This window comes from Cebus imitator, unplaced genomic scaffold (assembly GCF_001604975.1).
Source record: "Cebus imitator isolate Cc_AM_T3 unplaced genomic scaffold, Cebus_imitator-1.0 Scaffold391, whole genome shotgun sequence".
NCBI lineage: Eukaryota > Metazoa > Chordata > Mammalia > Primates > Cebidae > Cebus > Cebus imitator.
In genome coordinates, this window is record NW_016107706.1 from 1,713,760 (window position 1) to 1,734,329 (window position 20,570).

The 20,570-nt window shown below is 48.4% G+C and overlaps 1 protein-coding gene across 1 annotated transcript in view; it reads right to left on the reverse strand.

The window, feature by feature from the left end:
* ACVR2B (activin A receptor type 2B) overlaps positions 1 to 20,223 on the reverse strand; it is a 38,850-nt gene extending 18,627 nt beyond the window's left edge. Inside the window, exon 1 of the mRNA XM_017508386.2 lies at positions 19,740 to 20,223. Coding sequence (XP_017363875.1) covers positions 19,740 to 19,791 — 52 coding nt within the window. The 5' untranslated portion in view covers positions 19,792 to 20,223. The remainder of the gene's footprint in view (positions 1 to 19,739) is intronic.
* Between the last annotated feature and the right edge of the window lie 347 nt (positions 20,224 to 20,570).

The window sequence follows — 20,570 nt, forward strand, 5'->3', positions numbered from 1 at the left end:
CAATGTCACACCCTCCACGGAGCTGGGCACTCCCCTACCCTCCCCTCACTGCAGCCACACCTCAATGTCACACCCTCCACGGAGCTGGGCTTCTAGGCCTAGCATAAGTTGTAAGTTGCCAGCTCCGTCTGTAAGGTTCCCCACCTTCCTCTGGATTTCAGCTCTTCCCTCTCCCGTGAGACCAGGCAAGCTCTCTACTTCCACTGGCCCTTGTGCTTCCCTATCACCTAACTTAACCACCCTTGACTAATGGCCTGTTGTTGCTTAAAGAAACATTTCAGACATCCAAAAAGTGTACCATAACCAAAAAGCATAACATAACCAAAAATTATCTCCAAGAGGAAATAACACAATGAACACTTGCACGAGAAATAAAACATTATACATGTACTCGACAACTGCTTTCTAAATGTCAGGCTTTCTCCACAAGACTGGAAAGCTGACCAAGGCAGGAACTTTGCCGTCCTGAGTGGCAGAATCATTCCAAACAGATCACGAATGGATGGACAGACAGATGGACAGAGGGTATGTAGGTATCAGGGCTAGAGCTAGATTTCGAAAGGAGGGACAACAAGGAGGGATGGCCTCTGCCTACAACCCAAGCCCTAGGTCCTCAAAGAGTTTCCATCTCCATTCAGACAAGCAAGGAGCCCCTGTGCTGAGTCGGGAGTCCAAACAAGGGAGGCTAACAAACAGAGTAGCCTCCTCTCTCCAAGCCGGTAAGTCAGAGACTACCATGGGCAGGATCCAAGTGAAGAGGTTGGGAATTCCAAATCTTGAAGGACCTGGGTTCAAGATGTCACCTGGGCCAGGCACAGTAGCTCACGCCTGTAATCCCAGCACTTCGGGAGGCCGAGGTGGGCAGATCACCTGAAGTCAGGAGTTCAAGACCAGCCTCGCCAAAGTAGTGAAACCTGGTCTCTACTAAAAATATAAAAATGAGCCACGTGTGATGGCAGGTGCCTGTAATCCCAGCTACTCAGGAGGCTGAGACAGGAGAACCGTCTGAACACAGGAGGCAGAGGTTGCGGTGAGCTGAGATCGCGCCATTGCACTCCAGCCTGGGTAACATGAGTGAAAGCAAAAAAAAAAAAAAAAAAAAAGATGTCACCTGACCACCATCTGACCAGATCCTCCTACATGCGACCCCAAGAAAAATGGCAGCCGTGAGCCGGCCAGACTTCAAGTCCTACTCCAATACTTCACAGTTATGTGTGACCCTACGCAAGCTACCTAACCAATCTGTGAAAGGGGTAATGACAGTACCTACCTCCTAGGGTAGCTGCAGGAACTAAATGAGTTAATGCACTTTAAGAGTGGTTAGAACAATGCCTGGCACACTTGGCTACTACATTAGAGCCACACCTGCCCCCTACTGCCTATGACAATTCCTCATATCACAAGTCCCCAGTATGACCCCTAGACCATCAAGTCACGCCATGCCTACAAGAGCTTTGTGTTCAGAGCCCTATGTGACATTCCATGCCCTCCTTCCCCACAGGCCTCTGCTGCCAGCTGGAGACCCGGGGCCTCCTCCATTCCTCTCTCTTTCCCAAACTCTGCTTCTTTACACACTCAGCTGTTAATAGCTCCTGACAATACTTCAACCACAGGCCACCTCCACCTTTTAACAGATACAGATTTCCGCCCACACCAAGGAAGCCAGGGCATCCACACACAGGAGGCTCCCCCTGACCCCCAGCCCACTCGCCTAACCTGGCAGGAGGGGAAGCCATGCTCCCAGGACGCGGGTGCTTGCGGTATCCCCATAGGCCTGCTGCCTCATAGCCCTGAGGTGAGTGAGCATGCCCCCCAAACACCAGGACAAGGAGCTTGCTGCATCCCTGAGTCACAGCCATGCCAACTGCTGACCTCCAAAGGAAGCTGGTATACAAGTGGCAGTGCGCCCGAGGGGCAGTCCCTATGCTCCAAGGGGCCTAACCCCAGTGGAAAGAAAGTACCCAGTGCTCCCCAAACCTTCCCTCCTGGCAGGACGCCACTCCCAGATACACACACACACGCAGTGCATGCACACACACAGTACGTGTAGACTGCACTCAGAACCAACATTCCTGGTAGCAGAACCTAAACTGGCTAGTTGTGATGCTCAAAGACAGGCATCAGGAGGTCAAACGCCGGGGAGTTCACTTTCCTGTGAAGCAGCTTAGTCTAGCTGGCCTTGGACACACCCACTGTGTCCTGGGGAGAAAAGCGGAAAATCTCACCAGGGTCCTATCTGTGAGAGGCTCAAAGCGCAATGAGGAGAGGAGAGGAGACGCTTCAGAGGTGCAGTGTCCATGCCCACCTCCCCTGGAGTCCCTGAGCTCTACACTTGGGTGTCCCCAGTCCAGCCAATATCTCCTAAAGGAACTGTGACCTCAGCGGCCAGCAGAACCACTGCACAGTTAGCTCCTGGAAGCCCCTTGGCAGCTGCCTACCCCAGGGAGCAGGTGCCCAGCCCTACCCTTGTGGGCACTGTAGTGGTGAGAAGGAGTGCCACTCACCACTACATCTGCTTAGGTCTGCTTCTGCCAGCACTGAGGCAAACCCTCCCAGAAGCCTCCATGCCCAAGGGGAAGACAAGTAAGAATGTCTCAGGAGGGCCAGTGTTCTCCCTCTGGTGTCCAGCCTTCACAACTGCCCAGAGAGGAGAGGCAGCTCTCCCTGTAGACAGCACCCCTCGAAAGGCAGCCCTGAGTCTGCTCAGCCACCTTTGTTGCCCTAGGAGGTCCCTCCCTAAGACCCAAGGAAGGCCAAGAGCAGTGACTCTTCCATGTTATGATTCCACACCCCCCAGTTCCACACAGCAGCATCTGCACCACCTCCCCAGGACCAGAGTAAGGCCAGGCAGGGTATACAGATGGAAAGAATCTGAAGAGAGTGAAGGGGCCAGGGAGGAAGGCTAGAGTGTATGACAGAAACAGACCCTGACACACATACACGTGTATGCATGTTGTGGAATGGCACATACAGTAGGGGAGGGAAAAACCCAAAACATTCCAACATTGTGTCTTTGCATTTGCCTGAGAGAATAAATGACTGCTTGTTTCTAGCAGCTGAATACAATCTCTAACACATTTGCTTTTTCTCCTTCATCCATGTATTTGGAAGCCATCCAGGTTGATCCACAATTTATTTAACACTTACACAGCTCACACTACATCCCAGGCCCTATACTAAGCAAATAATAAGTTATTTAATCCTCATGATAACCCTAAGGAGGCCCTCATTTTATAAAAACTGAGGCACCAAGAGACTTCCCCAAGTCATTTATTAAGAGTTAAAATCGGGTTTCAAACCCAGGCAGCCTGTCTCTGGAGTGTATGTTCTTTACATACTGCTGCCTCTCCTGCAGCTCTAAAGCGCGTTGATTTCAGAAGCAGCCCATTATATAACCTCGCATAACTAAGTATCCACTCACCTACTAGACTCTTATTTATGTTTGTGGATCTAACCAAAGCGCTCATGAATTCTTTCTTTACATTTTTGTGTGTGCGCTCATGTGTGAGCATTTCTTCGCTAGGTCATAGGGTCTGAACATCATCAACCGACTAAACACTGTTAAACTGTTCTCCAGAAAGGATGTGCCAATCTAAGTTCCCAACAGAAGACAGCCCCCACCTGGGGTTTACCTGGTGAGTATGAAATGGTACGCAATTTTGATCTGTATTTCCCTGATTACTTGTGGGCCTGATCACCTTCTCGTGATTAACACTTCCTTCTAAGAACTGCCTGTGTGTGCCTTTTCCCATTTTTCTACTGGACTGTTTTCCTTTCAGTTGCAGGAATTATTTTACATATTCTTGGTAATAAAACTTTTTTACTGTATAGTAACCCTCTTTATTTGTAATGCTCTGTCAAATAGTCCATTTTATCTAATGCTAACATAGCTTTATGACATTTCATGTGGTTAATATTTGGGAAAACTCTCTTTTCCAACTTGAATCTTTCTCTCTTCCCTCTCCCTAATTCAATCTAACACTGTCTTTTAATTAGAGTTCAGTCCCATTACATTTATGATTACTGGGTATGTTTAAATTTGATTTTTCTCTACTGCTACCTCTGTTTAAATTATATTTTAAATTTTCCTATTTTAGTCATTTTTGAAGTTATACATCTCATTCCTATTCCATTGCGAGCTAGGCCTATAAACTTTAATGGGTACATTTACACTAAAAGCCTAAATCAACATCTCTACCATCCCTCATTGGAACTTAAATATTTTAAACTCTAACGACTCTTCCAACGTACATCTAATTTAACATATTGCTTATGTTCAGTATTTAACGTCGTTGTTCTTACTACCCAGCTCCCAAATCAGACATGTTTTGTGTCTGCATTTTCTAAGTGTCCATACAGTCATCAGCTTGCCTGCTCATTCATCTCTCCCTGTAACTCTGTCCTTTCTGAGATCACTGTGCTTACTGGGGAAAAAAAAAAAAAAAAATTCAGTAGCAATCTCTTGGCAGAGGAGCCTTTGTTGCTTTTCTCAAAATATTTTGTCTTTCTTCCTGAATGGCAATTTAGATGAACATAAAATTTTAGATTGATGAGTTATTTTATGTCAGCTCTCTGAAAATATTATTCCATTATTTTCTAGCTTCCACTACTGTTGCTGAAAAGTCTCCTATTAATTTGACTTTGTAGATATTCTGTTTTTCTCTCTGGCTGCTTTCTCTCTTTGCAGTTTTACTACAAAATATGTGTCTAAGTATACATTTAAATGTATACTACTTGGAGTTCACTATGCCTTTAGTCTTCTCTTTACAATTTCACTTCAAGGTATACATCTAAGTATATATTTAAATTTAAACTGCTTAGGGTTCACTATGCCTTTAGAGTCTAATGATTTGTGTTTTTTGTCAATTCTGACAAATTCTTGGCTATTATCAGCTTGAATATTACACCTTCATATTCAATGATTCTGAAATTCCTATTACAAGCGTATTAGACCTTCTCATTCTGTCCAGTCTCTTAACCCTCCTTTCTATTTTCCAATTCTGTGTCTAAACACCATTACAGATAATTCCTGAAGGTCAACTTGCAATTCACTAATCCTCTCTTTAGCTGTGTCTAATCTGTTGTTTAGTTCTTCTACTCAATTTATAAATTCAATTATTCTATTTTTTCATTTCTAGAAGTTCTATTTTTTTAAAAAAGCCTTTCTGGTCAATTTTGGTACTTCCATGCTTTGGTATACTTCCAAATCTCTCTCAGAATTCTGTAATTTAACTTCTTGAAAGTCTGCTTCTGTCATTTGTTATTTCTGACTTTACTCATGGTACTGTTTCCTCATGTGGCTTTAGAATTTTGAATACTGAGCTTATTTTCAGTGGAGCCTTTTCTGTTGGAATACTTTGAGGCCAAGTTTAAAGGGGCAACCCTTCAAAGGTAACGTATTTTTGGCTTATGCCAAACTCCCTAGCACATCAACTATTTGGAACCACTTTAATTTCTCAACTTAGTTTACCAGAGAACAGGATGGTATAAACTCCAAACTCATGTGAGCACAGGCCTATGGTTATAAATCCTCAGGAGAAACTACCCCCACCCCAACCCCCACCTGGTCCCAGACAATTCCATTATTTAGTCTCATTTTCAAGAATGAATGTTTCTTCTAGCCCACATTTTCATTGAAGGTATAACCCAACAGAAATCTGAGGCCATGCAAAGGCCTCAGTCTCAATTCCACATCTTGTCTCCTATTGTCCATACTGCTACTAAACCCATACCTCTAAATTATAAAGACAGGCAAAGTCCCCAGAGAATCAGCAGTTTCAGCTAGTGAAGGCATACAGGTCTAGTTTCCAGGCCCTTCATGCTTTTCCCTTACTTCTTATACATGCAGCTATATATGTGCATTTTAAAAGAGTGTTTCTTATAATTTTTCTGTTTATACTTTTTCCAGCATTTCTGTATACTTTGCATGAGTATTTTCTACTGTTTTGTTCACTACAAATGCCAGAAATGTAAGTCCAGGAGCACCTTCCAAGGTGACAGGAGGAGCTCCATCTGCCTTCAGAAGTCCCACCTAGGAACGAGGAACCAAGCCAGGTCACCTCAAGTCACTTCCAACTTGGACTTTGTAAACAAGGCCCTGGCACCATCCTCCCACAGCTCTGAAATACATGCCTTTTCCAGGACCCATCATTCCTGGAGAACACTGGAAGGAGAGCGTCCGGGTGAAGGTCAAGGATTATACACAAACATTTTCTTTTGCTGCCTCCTGTGGTCCCACTAAACCCACAGTAAAGCATTTTACGGCATAAACCTGTAAGAACAAAGAGAACAGAAAATAACTACGGAAATGACATTTCAAAGCTGGAAAGCATTATGAACACAAATGGTAACTGATCACACAGACTCCTAAGCTTGTTCTGGATAAAGCAGAAAAGCAATGTAACTTCCTCACAGAACCCTTCAAAACTCAGGAATTTGTGGCACCAGATGCCTCTGAAGGAATGGGGTAAAGGTGAGTCTAAAGACAGAAGAGTTAGTTGGTAAGGTGCAGTCACATCCTCAGATCCCACCACCACTCATGAGGGTTGCCCCTCCGCAACCCAGCAGAGATTATGTTTATTTTCTAAAGAAAATTAAACAGAGAGTCTCTTCGACAAAGAGGAGCAGGCAAATCTGAGGACACAGGTATCACACTGAAACAAGGGATATACAGAACAATACACCAAATACAGAAACCCTAGTTCTCATCTCCCACGACTTCCAGGATGTTAGCATCCAGGCCTGCCCCCTCCAGACAGAAAACAGAAGATATTTCTCAGGGGAATCCAACTAATTTCCCCAAACAGCCCAATCACATCACTCTAGATTAAGCCAACTCCACCCACAAATTCAGAGTTTTTAATCAGTATTCAGGTCCATCTTTAAATATTTTTACATCAGGCCAGGCATGGTGGCCCATGACCATAATCCTAGCACTTTGGGAGGCTAAGGAGGGCAGATTGCTTGAGTTCAGGAGTTCGAGACCAGCCTGGGCAACATGGGGAGACCTCATCTCTACCAAAAATACAAAAAATTATCCAGGTGTGGTGGTTTGCACCTGTGGTCCCAGTTACTTCAAAGGCTGAGATGGGAAGATCACTTAAGCCAGAGTGGGTGGGGGGCAGAGGTTGCAGTGAGCTGAGATCGTGCCACTGCACTCCAGCCTGGGTGACAGAGCAAGAACCTGTCTTTAAAATAATAATTTTTACATCATATGTTTATTAGGAATATTAGCTGCATTTATCTCATCTGGTCTGTGTTCCCTTTATTGTTTTCTTCTCAACTGAAGAATTCTCTATTATTCCATGTCTCCTTTTTTTTGGACATAGAGTCTTACTGTCACCTAGGCTGGAATGCAGTGACTCAATCACAGCTCACTGCAGCCTCAAACTCTTGAGCTCAAACAAGCCTCCTACCTCAGCCTCCCACGTAGCTGGGGCTTACAGGTGCATGCCACCACATCTGGCTAATTTTTTTTTTTTTTTTTTTGGTAGAGATGGGGGTCTCACTATTGTCTCAAACTCTGGGCTCCAGTAATCCTCCCCACTTGGCCTCCCAAAATGCTGGGATTACAGGCATGAGCCACTGCACTCGGCCTGTCTGTCTCCTTTGTTAGCTTGAAAGTTATAATCTACCCTTTGGTTACCCTAGAGATGATAGCATGCCTTATCAAAATTTAGTATTACTTGGTAGTTCTCTCTCTTCCTGCACATTGTAAGAACCTTCAGAACAATGTAAATTCTTTTCCACCCCGCTCTCACATATAGCATTGTTGCCATGCATTTTGTTTTTGTGGTATTTCAAACTCAGTAACACATTTTCACAATAAATGCCTGAAAATTTATTATTTTCATTGCTCTTCATTCCTCACTTTATTTCTGACCTTCCATCTGGATTTATCTTCCTTCAGTCTGAAGAACAACACATTCCTTGACATGTTCATTCTTTTTTAAGAAGTTTTGTTTTGGCCGGATGCAGTGGCTCAAGCCTGTAATCCCAGCACTTTGGGAGGCCGAGGCGGGTGGATCACGAGGTCAAGAGATCGAGACCATCCTGGTCAACATGGTGAAACCCCATCTCTACTAAAAATACAAAACATTTAGCTGGGCATGGTGGCGCGTGCCTGTAATCTCAGCTACTCAGGAGGTTGAGGCAGGAGAATTGCCTGAACCCAGGAGGCGGAGGTTGTGGTGAGCCGAGATCACGCCATTGCACTCCAGCCTGGGTAACAAGAGTGAAACTCTATCTCAAAAAAAAAAAAAAAAAAAAGTTTTGTTTTAAAATTGACACATAGCTGTACGTATTTATGGTGTACAAAATGTTTTAATACATGTATACATTGCATAATGATCAAATCAGGGTAATTAGCAAATCTATCACCACTTATCATTTCTTTGTGGTAAGAACATTCAAAATCCTCTCTTCTGGCTATTTGAAATATACCATACCTTCTTGCTAACTACAGTCACCCTAGTGACAGTGCAACAGACCAGAACTTATTCCTAAATTTTAAGTGTAACTTTGTACCCTTTGACCACCTTCTCCCCATCTGACCTCCCAACTGCCTCTGGTAACCATTATTCTACCCTCTATTTCTATGAGAGCTACCTTTGTAGATTCCACATGAGTGAGATCATGTGGTATCTGTCTTTCCGTGTCTGGCTTATTTCACTTAACATGATGACATCTTCATTCTGGAAAGAGAGTTTCACTTGATACAGAATTTTAGGTTGACAACTATGTCTTTCAGCACTTAAGATATCATTCTATTGTCTTCTGGATTACACTGTTTCTACTGAGAAGTCAGCTCTCAGTAAAACTATAGATAGTAATGCCTTTTTTTCTCTAGCTGCTTTCAACATTCTCTCTCTGTCTTTGCTTTCCAGAATTTTTCCTGTGATGGAAATAGATGTGGATTTTTAAATTTTATTATCTTACCTGAGATTTACAGGATTTCTTGAATCTGTGGCTTTATGTCTTTCATTCATTTTAGAAAGTTCTCAGCTCTTTTCTGCCTCATTCTCTCCTTTACTTCTGTGGCTGTGATTTCATGAATCTTAAACCTGCTCACTTCATCTTCTATGTATTTCTCTTTATTCTGTATTATCCATCTTTCTGCCTGTCCATGGTTCAGTTTATATTTTCTTCTGATCTATCATCCAATTCACTAATTCTCTATCCAGTTTCACCTAACCCCCGATAAAATTATTCACTGATTGATTAATTTGTTATTATGCAGAACAATTCTTTAACAGATTTTTTGGTTTATAGTTTTCAGCTGTCCCCTGAAATTCCCACTCTCATTTGCTTGACCACAGTGAACACTATTTTTAAACATGTATATGGCAACTCCAATGTGGAGGTCACCCAGGTTGGCTTCAACTGTGATGTTTCTGCTGGCTGTTTACTTAAAATTACCAGCCAGTCATTGTATTTGCAAAATTGTAAAGCTAACTTGAGGCCTAGGATGATATAAATCCTCCAGAAAGAATTAACATTTCTAAAGGTACCATTAATCCCAGAATACATATTTTTTAATTTTTTTGTTTTTGAGATGAGTTCTTACCACATTGTCCAGGCTAGTCTTTAACTCCTGAGCTCAACTGATCCGTCTGGCCTCAGTCTCCCAAGTAGCTGGGATTATAGGTGTGTACCACCACATCCAGTGTCCCAGAATATTTCAGTCTAAGGGTCTGTCACATATGGGTCCGCCTCATTTCTATATCTTTGGGATATCGAGCCCAACGAAGTGATTGACTCTGCCCACCCTTTACTTAGAACTCCAATTCCTATCTTCCCAGCCCCACAAAGCTATCAAATGCAATGGTCAATGTCTCAGTTGCCCTTCTGACTAAAAACAGACCCAGTTACCAAAATCATCACCCAAGGCCTCTGTTCTCATGCATACTGGCCTGGTACGTCTTCAGTATCTTCTTAACTATATAATGCCTTCAACCAAAGAAGTTTTATTTTTTCCAGTTTCTCCAGTTACCATCAGAAAGGGATTTGATCCTGATTATCAGAAAAGAGCATCTCCCTAACTACTTTTTAACCCAGCTTTTAGACATATTTTCAGGATCATAGCATGCCCAAAGGCAAGGGAACCTGCACACATACACAGAAATTAAGCCCACCAGTGCAGATAAGATTGCCCATTGAAAGTGTTAAGCAAGAACAACAGAAACACCATGGCAAAGCCCTGAAAAAAGTAACTTCCATTCCAAAATGTCACTCAAGAGGAAAAGAGAATTCACTTTCAACCAAACTTTATTGTTTCAGACAGTAATAGGCTGAACTGAATCCCACCAAAATTCATAGGTTGAGGCCCTAACCCCCAATGTGACTACCGGGTTGGTGCAAATGTAACTGCAGGTTTTGCCATTAATATATTTACAGATAGGGCCTTTAAGGAGGTAATTAAGGCTAAACGAGGTCATAATGGTGGGCCTTCAGTCCAACAGCACTGGTATCTTTGTAAAAAGAGACACCTGGAGTGGATACACACAGCAAAAAGGACATAGCGAGAAGGCTACCATATGCCAGCCAAGGACAGAGCAATCACTGGAAACCAATCCTGCCAGCACCTTCATCTTTAACTTCCAGCCTCCAGAACTGTAAGAAAATACACTTCTGTTGTTTAAGCCACCCAGTCTATGGTATTCCATTATGGCAACCTGAGCAGACTAAGACACAAACAGTGCACATCAAACATAATATGTGGGAAAGCTGATTGGAGTATCATCTGTACTAGAAACAGTTCCATAAACTTGAGTGTCATCTAAATCCATTAGCAGGGCCTGACAAGTGGACTTACATAAAGAATCCCAATATAACAGTAAAGAGTAGCCAGCAAGCTGCAGAACAAGACTGGGAAGCAAGGGCTTTGGAGAACAAATCATCCCAAACTGTTGTCCCTACATCTTCTGCCAATTGTGGCAGAGCGTTATACAGGAAACAAGGCATACACTCAGCCAGAACAAAAACTCACCAGAGCTCCTTCTGTCATGAAAAGCTTCTCACTAGACTCTACAATAGTTTTGCTACAGGTTTCTCCAATATCCCCACCATCATTATCACCACATATGAAATCAGTTTTGTCACACTCAGATTTTGCCAAATGCACTCGGCTTGCCAGTGGTGCCCTGTTATCAAGAGCTCTTCGGCAATCTTCGGCAAGTGCCTTAGTCTCTTCAGAGGCTGCAGGCAGCATGGAGCATCGTAAGTGAACACACATAAACACACATATGCACTTCCATCCCAAACCCAGACCAGCACAACCTGGCTAGTCCGCTGATACCTCCCTCATCAGCACACTACCCACGAGACTCAGGCACAAGGTCTGGAGACGCAGGCCCAAGAAGCTGTCTCCAGGTCTCCTCACAATTAAGCCAGTGGAAGTGAGCCCGTTCCCTGTCCGGGCACCCTTCATAAAGCCAGGCTATTTCCAATCTCTGTAATCTAGCATTTCACAGAACCAATTGACATATCACCCAGCTTCTACCCCCACTGCCATCACTTCGGTAGCCTCAATCAATAAATAAATCAAACCATTTTTCAGATCTACTAAAACTAATATACATGTCTTACGACCCAGAAATTATTTTTTTCATTTATCCTTGAGAAACAGTCCATATACATTCTATACAATCACAAAGCCCATCAATAAGAACTAGATAAAATGTAGTCTATATTTTTAAACTTTAGAATATCATATAGTTATTTAAAAGATCCATATGTATCAGAAAGTTTGCCAAAACAAATCTCTGAGTTAAAAAAGCCATGACATGCAACATAGATTAAAGTCACAAACACGGTGAGGAAAAGATGGACACAAGGCAGTTTATACTATAAGGTTCTATTCATATGAACCACAGAAACAGAAAAAACTATTTTACGCTATTAGAAGTCAGAATAGTAGTTAACCATAGCAATGTGAGTAGAGACTGAAATGGAACCAAACAGGGCTTGCTGGGGATGGGGGGCTGGAAAATTTCAGATTCTTGACTTGGATGCTGACTACACTGGTGTATTCAGTTTGTGAAAATGCTTCTCAGCTGTCACAGTAATTACTTGTACATTTTTCTGTATATATTTTATACTTAAATGCTTGAATACCATTCTAGGTGGAAAAAAGCCTCTATTTCTATAAGTACTTCTCTAGATGCACACACAAGTGAAAATGTCTGGAAGAATATACCTCAACCTTAAAATGATTACCTTTGGAGGTGGCCTTGGGTGGGGAACAGAGGTGATAACGGAGACCCTGCTTTTATCTGTAACATCTAAATTTCTGCAATATAATGTAGGTATATTACTTGTTTAAAAATTAAGAAAATTTTTAAAAATGAGAAAATTAGGGCTAAAGTGACCTCTACTCCCCCAACTCTGCCCCAGGGTGGCTGACCTCTCAGTGATGGGAGGTTTGGATGCAGCTTTTCAGGGTAGGGGAGACACGGCTGCATTGCCTGCGCTCTCCTTCTCCTCCTCCTCCCACACTGACTTGCAGGTCTCACCCTCAGGCAAGGAACTAGCCGGGTGGGAAGAGAAAACAGAGTTCATCTTTCTAACCCTTCTGCTCCTCTAGCTTCTAAGCCCCAGAGTTCATCTCTCTAACCCTTCTGCTCCTCTAGCTTCTAAGCCCCAGAGTTCCTTGGCTGTCGGAGTGGAACTGAAATAGTCACAGAGGAACACATGCAAAGAGCATGAGCTTGCCTCACGAAACACCTCAGCTCCAGGCCAGAAGGAGCCTTGATTCACTATGTCCCCAGCACACAGAGAAGCTGGACCTCTTATATGAGCCCCCAGGGCTCCCCTCTAACCCAACATCAAACTTCAGTGAGAAGGAAATCCCCAAAAAGTGCATGAAATAAGAGTTCTTAAACCATGGTTGCCAGCCCAGGCTGGGAAAACTCATGCGTGCTTTCTCAAACAACGGACACATCATAACCCAGTTGGAGGTGGAGAGGGAGGAGGGCTGTCAATGACACTGGACATTCATTACAAGGCATTGTCCTCATACCTGAAAACACTGTGCACCACTGCACAAGCCAGAAGGAAAAAACATCCTGGCACCAACACTCCAGAGAGCCAGCTTCCAAGTCAGTCTCCTGTTTTAATTGGTTCAGGTCTGGGAGGCCACAGGGACCCCTCCCTCTCCTCAGACGGACAGATAACAGCTGGTCTGGTCCCATCCTCCGAAATGTTCAGGCACAAACCTGGGAAGCAGCCTCCTCCATTCTCCAGCCAAGGGCTTGGGTTTCCAACCAGCCTTCCTTTTCCTTCTCCAGAACTAATTTTAGCCTCCTTGGTTGTCAGAGTGGAACTGAAATAGTCGGCAGAGGAACACATGCAAAGAGCATGAGCTTGCCTCATGAACACCTCAGCTCCAGCCCAGAAACTGGTCAGGGAGAAGCCCCATTGTCCAGCAGGTCAGACCCCTCCAGAAAACATTCCCCTGGGAAGAGGGCCTCACATTTGCCCAGTGGAGCAGGCTTCCTTTCCACACCCCCTTCCAGAGGTCATGTGTCCATGAATGAAAACACCCAGTTGGAGCTGCCAGTCCCGGAAAGAATCTGAAAAAGGCACATGCATGTGTACAGCAAGCCTAGAATAACCAGGGGAAAGCATGGGGCTCTCCGAAGGCGGGAAGCCATTATTGGTCCTGGGCCAGGAGGAGGCATGGCTGACGCCTAACAATCCCAGCCTGCTTTATCCACTGATTTCCAGTACCTACCATTGTCTTAGTCAGAGACATCACTGACCAACATAACGAAGAGTGAGAAGAAGGCAGCAGCATTTCCACCACCAGAAAACCTGGGCATCCAGGAACGGTATCCCCAGGACCACAAGGAAGAGGCACCTCTAGGGCTAGGATGGAACGGTAAGTCTGGTGGAGAATGAGAGACCAAAGAAGGAAGCCCAGAACAAGGGGGTGGGTGTCTGTTTTGGAACACAAAGTTGATGACAGAATAGGAGGGAAGGAAGAGAAAGAATTCTGACAAGGAAATAAAGTCCTCTTTGTAAAGACCCCGAAAACAGATGGAAGTAGGAAGTCTAAACCCCAGCAAGCACTTCACATACCAGTGATGTGGAGCACTTGGAAACCTGGGCTTTGAAAAATGCCTCCTCCACCTTAACAGCCCAGTTTGTAATCACTTCCCAGTACAGCAAACTGTGTCTCACGGAGTTCAAGATGAGAGACACAGTCCCACAGAAAGCGCTCCCTAGCCAAGCTCAGACCAGGCCAGGGGAGGAGTAGAAAATAAACATGGGGGCAGCCACAGGGGGCCTCCAGCCTGCCAAGCCCAACAGAGAGGCCTCCACAGATACCAACCGCTCCACCGGCACCTCCAGTGCTGGCCGCCGGTCTAAGCAGCGCTGCCCACACCTCCCCAGGTCCACAGGAGGAAGGCTGGCCCTGCCCTCAGATTCCCATCTGGCCACCACACCCTGAGGAGAGGGGAGAGACTTGCACCCATACCTTTGGGGAGAGGCTGCCCACCTGCCCTGGTGTCCCCGGCCTGGGGACTCCAGGCCCACAGCCGTTGCGGCTCCCTGGAGCGCCACACAGCAGGCCCGCTCAGGGGAAAAGGCATGCCCACGGCCTGCTACAATCCCTGTGCTCCGCTAGGTAGACAAGGCTAGCCTCAGCTCCTGAGGCTCCCAGGTGAGCTGAGAAGGAGTGCTGGGCAGGCAGAAAGTCGCCAGCAACAGGCACTTCCTGACATTCTGCATGTACAGGAGGAAGAAGCTGAATGCCAGCCTTAAGGCAACGGTCAGAGGCGAGTGGGCGGGTGTGGGCAGGCAGACTGCCCAGCCACCCACAGCCTCCGCCTCCCTGAAACCCGAACCACTTCTGGGAAAACTCAAGGACGCCAGGATTCTCCTCGGTAGGAAGCTGTACACCAGAACCACTAATTTTGAACCAAACTGTCACGTGCTGAGTAGATTTCAACTAAGCAGGAATCTCCTAGGCTTTGAGGAGACCTAACCTCCAACCCTGAATCCAGAAAGGGAGGATGTATATGCACTCATAAGCCATTACCCCTACTTCTTACAACCGGGTGCCTCTTTGAAAGCATGAGAACATTCTAGATCAGTGGTTCCCAATCTGAGATGATTTTGCCCTTACCTCTGCCAGGGACATTTAGAAAGATCTAGAAACATTTTTGGTTGACATGATTAAAGAGGATCTACTGGAATTTGTAGGTAGAGGCTGCTAAATATCCTACACATGCACAGAACAGCTCAACCCACCACTACCTGCAACCCCCATACACAATAGAGGATCATTAGGCCCAAAATGTAAATAGTGTCAAGGCTGAGAAACCCCGTTCTGGACTGAGGCCCATGCAGCCAGGACCCTGCCTCAGGACTACCTAGAGTCTGTGTGGAGTCACCCTCAAAAGCATTATCCAGACCCAGTCCTCACCCAATCCCATTCCACGGTGACAGGTCAGTATCTATGAGTGGATCTAAACTCCTGACCCAATACTCCTTGGTTCTCATTTGCACTACCCTGAGCTCCCAAGCAGAGTGGCTGAACGCATGGCATGCACTTGGGGCAGCTTTCTGGAAAGAGTGACCAGGGCTAGAATCTGAACATCCGGCAGGATCACAAAAGGCAGAGTAAGTAAGGTACAAGGTGGAACAAGCACCCCTCACCCCCAGGACAAGCTGCCCTGTAGGACTGCTCCAGTGGATATGCGCAGGGCAACCAGGACTTCAAGGAGTCTAATCAGGGGCAGCAGGTTCCCTGTATCTGTGCAAAACAGTGGGGGCGTGCAATATACACACACATGCACATATACACTGATTTACGAACTCCTGGGCAAAGGCTCCACAGCTTTCATCAGATTCTCAGAAGGGGCTATGACATCAAGGATCACTGCACAGCATGTGGGCTCTTCAATGGCTCCCTGTAAGGGGAGTTCCTTAGGTGAATGCCAGCAGAGGTCCAGGTGCTTTTGGAGATTCTTGATACCCAGAAAGACCCACAGAGTAGTACACCACAGAGGCCCACCCAAGCAATGGGAGGCCACGGGGTTCAGATTTTATGTTTTTACCCAGCTGTAGGGCCTGGGAAGACGGGCAGGTTTCTCACTTCATCTGTCTTAGAAGGGCCCCTAAGAGCTAGGGAGGGTACCCATTCCTCGAGTGCCCCGCAGGTACAAGGACAGATAGCAGAAAACACTCTTCCCTGGGAGGACCACCCACAGCCCATGGCTGTGTAGCCCATGTCCTCGGCAGCTACCACTACACTAGGCCTGAGGGATGAGGGTCACTTCACTTCACTTGCTCACTCTGCCTGTCCTCCCCCAAGGAAGTGGCCAAGAAATGCCTTAGGGTCAAAAAATGGTCAGCCTATGAGGACAATCAGGGCCTGTACTTCCTGATGGGACAGGAGGGAGGCAGGTTCCTCTCCAAGAGCTCTGGACACATCACTTAGAGCACTGTTCATCCCACCCCCACAGGCCCTGTGATCTGAACTGCAAGTACAGAGACGGGTGTCAGGGGTTCTTGCAGGCTACAAGGTGAGTGTCTGGGATGTCCGCCGAAATGCAAGAGCCAAATGGCTTGTTTCCCAAGGACGCTGAGCCAAGCGCAGGCCCCAAAAGACTTAAAGAATTATTAAAGAACTAATAACTGACCACTAACTGATCTTGTGGCAAGCACCATGTGCCATTATTACAGCATAAAGTCTGCCTTCCCTTCTGAGACGGCACTGTCCAATACGGTAGCCACTAGCATAGCAGTCAAATGTTCTGCAGAGCACCAGAAATGCTGGAGTTGAGATTTCTGTAACATACAAACTGGATTTTTTTGAAGACAGTACAAAAATGGAATGTGTCTCATTTTAATACTGACTACAGGCTGAAATGATTACTTTGTATATATCAAATTAAGTAAAACATACTTTTTTTTTTTTTTTTGAGATAGAATCTTGCTCTGTCACCAGGCTGGAGGGCAGTGGCATGATCTCAGCTCACTGAAACCTCCGCCTCCCAGGTTTGAGTGATTCTCCTGCTTCAGCTTCCCAAGTAGCTGGGACTACAGGCAGGCGCCACCAGCAGCCCAGCTAATTTTTGTATTTTTAGTAGAGACAGGGTTTCACCATGTTGGTCAGGATGGTCCCAATCTCTTGACCTCATGACCTGCCCACCTCTGCCTCCAAAAGTACTAGGATTACAGGGGTGAGCCACCACACCTGGCCAGTGAAACAGACTATTAAAGTTCGTTCCATGTCATGGAAAGAATGAATCCCCCCAAAATTCATACGATGAAGCTCTGACCCCCAGTGTAATGGCATTTGGACATGGGACCTTTGGGAGGTAGTGAGTGTTAGATTAAGTCATGAGGGTGGGGCCATCAGGTCATGAGGACACGATTCATGTTCTTATAAAAAGAGGAAAGCACCCCCCTACCCTACCCCACCCCTGTCATGTGAGAATGCAGTAAGAAGACAGATGTCTGCAAGCCAACAAGAGGGTCCTCACCAGAACCCAGCCATGCCAGCACCCTGCACCCTGGGCTCAGCCTTACAGAACTTTAAGAAAATTAATTTCTGCTGTTTAAGTCACCAGTCTACAGTATTTTGTTATGGCAGCCCGAGCTAAGACTGTTTCTTCTTCCTTTTCTCAACATGACTACTAGGAAATGTTAAGTTTTATGTCTACATAGAGTTCATGTAATATTTCTGTCAGCACTCTTCTAAATGTTCCTTCTACCAGGGCACTGTGTGCTGCACAGCATGGGGGTTATTCCAAAGGGCAAGCCAGGAGCCAGAAAAAAACAGCATTCCTGAAGCCAAAGCAACAGGAGGGTCAGATCTGCTCCAAACTGGGCTTGGGGCAGCTCTTTTCACAGTTCCTCACAGGTCAGGGACTGGCTGGTGTGACCACAAGAAATACCTAGTGACCCCCGCCTTCCTCCCTGGGGAGGAACATAGGTCCTTACAGTATGACTCTGATTGCCCTGGCAGGGTACACTGTTCAGCACTGTCCAAGCTAGGAGGCTGAAGCAGAGGAAAAAGAAAGGAAATACAGTCCTTCCAGGGCCCTGATGCCACCCTGCCCTGCCAAGTGGAGGGAAGTGTGAGATCCGTGCTGCCCAGATCCCAGGTCTGAAGCGGTCTTGCCTCTGGAGGAAGCGCTCCTAAAGGCTTGGACTAGGAAGAGCCCCAGCACTTGCAGGGATCAGGCACCCAGCGGGTCTGGAGGCAGCCAGGTGGGCTGCTGCGTGCCTATCAAGTCAGCCTGCTGCCGCCCTCCCTCTGGCAGACCAATGCCTCCCCTTTCACCTCAGAGCCGCCCTCCTTGGAGAAAAGGCATCCCAAAGGGAGCAGGACAAAAACGAGGAACAGAAGTCCAACACGACCACCACTTTGCCTCCAGCACACAGGAAGCAGCTCCAGGAGAGCAGCAATGCCCCCTTCCATAGGTGCTCAGGTGCCAACTGGTCTTCTGGTCTCCGCACTCAGACTGCGAGAGCGCTACTACCCTACAGAACTCACTCGTTTTCGGCGTAAACTAAGCCTCACCACGACGCAAAGGAGGTAGAACTGCGGTGGGAATGGGACGGAGATCCCAGATCCCCACCCCCGCAGCAGCGCGGGGACTCCGGCCCCGCCCCTGCACGCCCGGCCCCGCCCCTCACGGGTTTCCCAGACTCCAGGCTGCTGCTACCGTGGGCGGCGGGGGACCCGCGCTGCATGTGTAATGGGGGCTGGGAACAAAGACGCGCAGGACCCGGCGGCCGGGTACCAGCAGCGCCGACCTTCTCGCCAGCGCCTCAATGCCCAACTCCCCACGCCTCCCAGGACTGGCCAAAAGGCCGTCCCGGCGCGCCCGCCGGGGTTAGGGGTACCCCCGCACCACTGGGAGAGGGAAATCGGTGCTTGGGCCTTAGGGGAAAAAAGCTTTCCAAGCGGAACTCCGCTTGTTTACGCCAGCACCCACACACCCCCAAGCACACAAGCGCTGGCCGAACACGTCCAACCCCACGCCCGTGGTCGCCGGCGAGCTAAGTGCGCGGGTCACCCACCCCGCCACGTGCCTCCCGAAGGCCCAAGGGAACAAGGGACCTGTTGGTGTTCCATCTTACCCCCTCTCCGCTCCCAAGTGCCCAAACAAAGCGGTCCCGCGAAGCGACCGCACTCCACAACCGGGGCCAAAGACAGGGAAAAAGGGAGCAGGTGGGAGCCAGCACCAACAGTCCGCCGGGCCGGGAACGCGACGCAAACTGGTAGTCCGGGATGCAGGGGACTCCCTGGGCTGCGCCAAGCCGCCCCCTTCGCTTCACTACACTTAGTGACTCTGAGGGACGTGCAACCCTCCCCGCATGCCGCTGCTGCTGCACCTACAATCCTGCCGCCCCCATGAGATGTGCTCACCCGCTTGGCCCCCTTCCCCACAGTCAGGTTTTCCTCACTCTCTCCCTGGGTTCCACTCGCCCTCGTAGCCTGAACTCCGACTCTGAGGCTCCGGGTCCCGGCCCCCATCGCAGGGGCGCGTCTAGGAACCAGAACCCCGCAGAATGACTGCACAGACAAGACCATGCCCCCAAGACCTGCGAGCGGGGCACCCGGCGCGCCCCCAGCCCCGGCCCCGGGAGCTGCGAGCTGAATGCAGGTGGCGCGGCGACGAGGCCGCGGGCCCGCCCTTTGTTGGTAAACACCGCGCGGCGCCAGAGGCCAGCCCCGCGCGCCCTCTCAGCGTCCCCGCGCCGCGCCCCGTTCTTACCCGCGCACAGCGATCCCCAGAGGAGGGCGAGGGCCGCCCAGGGCGCCGTCATGTTCCGCGGCGCCGCCCCGCGCACACCCGGAGCCCGCGGGCAGGGCCGCACGGCGCTCCCGGGGCGCGCAGGGCCGGGCGGCGGCTGCGCTCTCCTTCCCGCTCCTTCCTTCGGTCTGGTTCCCCGCGCGCTTCCTGCGCCTTCGTCCCCGAGCAGCGCTCGGTCTCCAAGGGCCGGTCGGCGGGGCCGGGCTCAGGGCAGCTGCGGGCGGTGCAGGCTGCGGCCCGGGCTCCGGGGCGACGCGGGGGCCGGGGGGCGGCGGCGGGGCACGGGCCGGGGCGCGCCCGACTCAGGCATAGCGCGGCGGGGCTGGGCCCGGGCCCCCGGCGTAGGGGCCGAGTCCGGAGGGGCCATGAACGGGGGGAGGGGTGGGGGGAGGGGAGCTGAACCGAGTCCAAAATGGCTCCGGAGCGGCGGCCACGGAGCCGAGCCAGCGGGGAAACCCGGATGTTGGATACAAAGAGGCGGGCGGGCTGCGCGGGGAGGGGGAGGGGAGGCGGGCCCTCCGGCCGCGTGGTCCGCGCCCCCCTCAGGGGCGGGGCCGCAGAGAAACAACAACACGGAGGCCCCGCCCCCAGCCCGTGCGGTGTGGGAGGGCGCGCGCACCACCCTGCAGAATGGCGAGGCGGGGCGCGCGGAGAGAGGTGCTGGGAGTGGGCTCCTGACCACCTTGGCTGGGAGCCTGTGGCCATTGCACAAGTGCCCGGCACACTGGAGCACACGCTCCTCACGCGTGCTACCCTATGTAAGGTCTGACCGCGCGGAGAGCCGCATGGTAA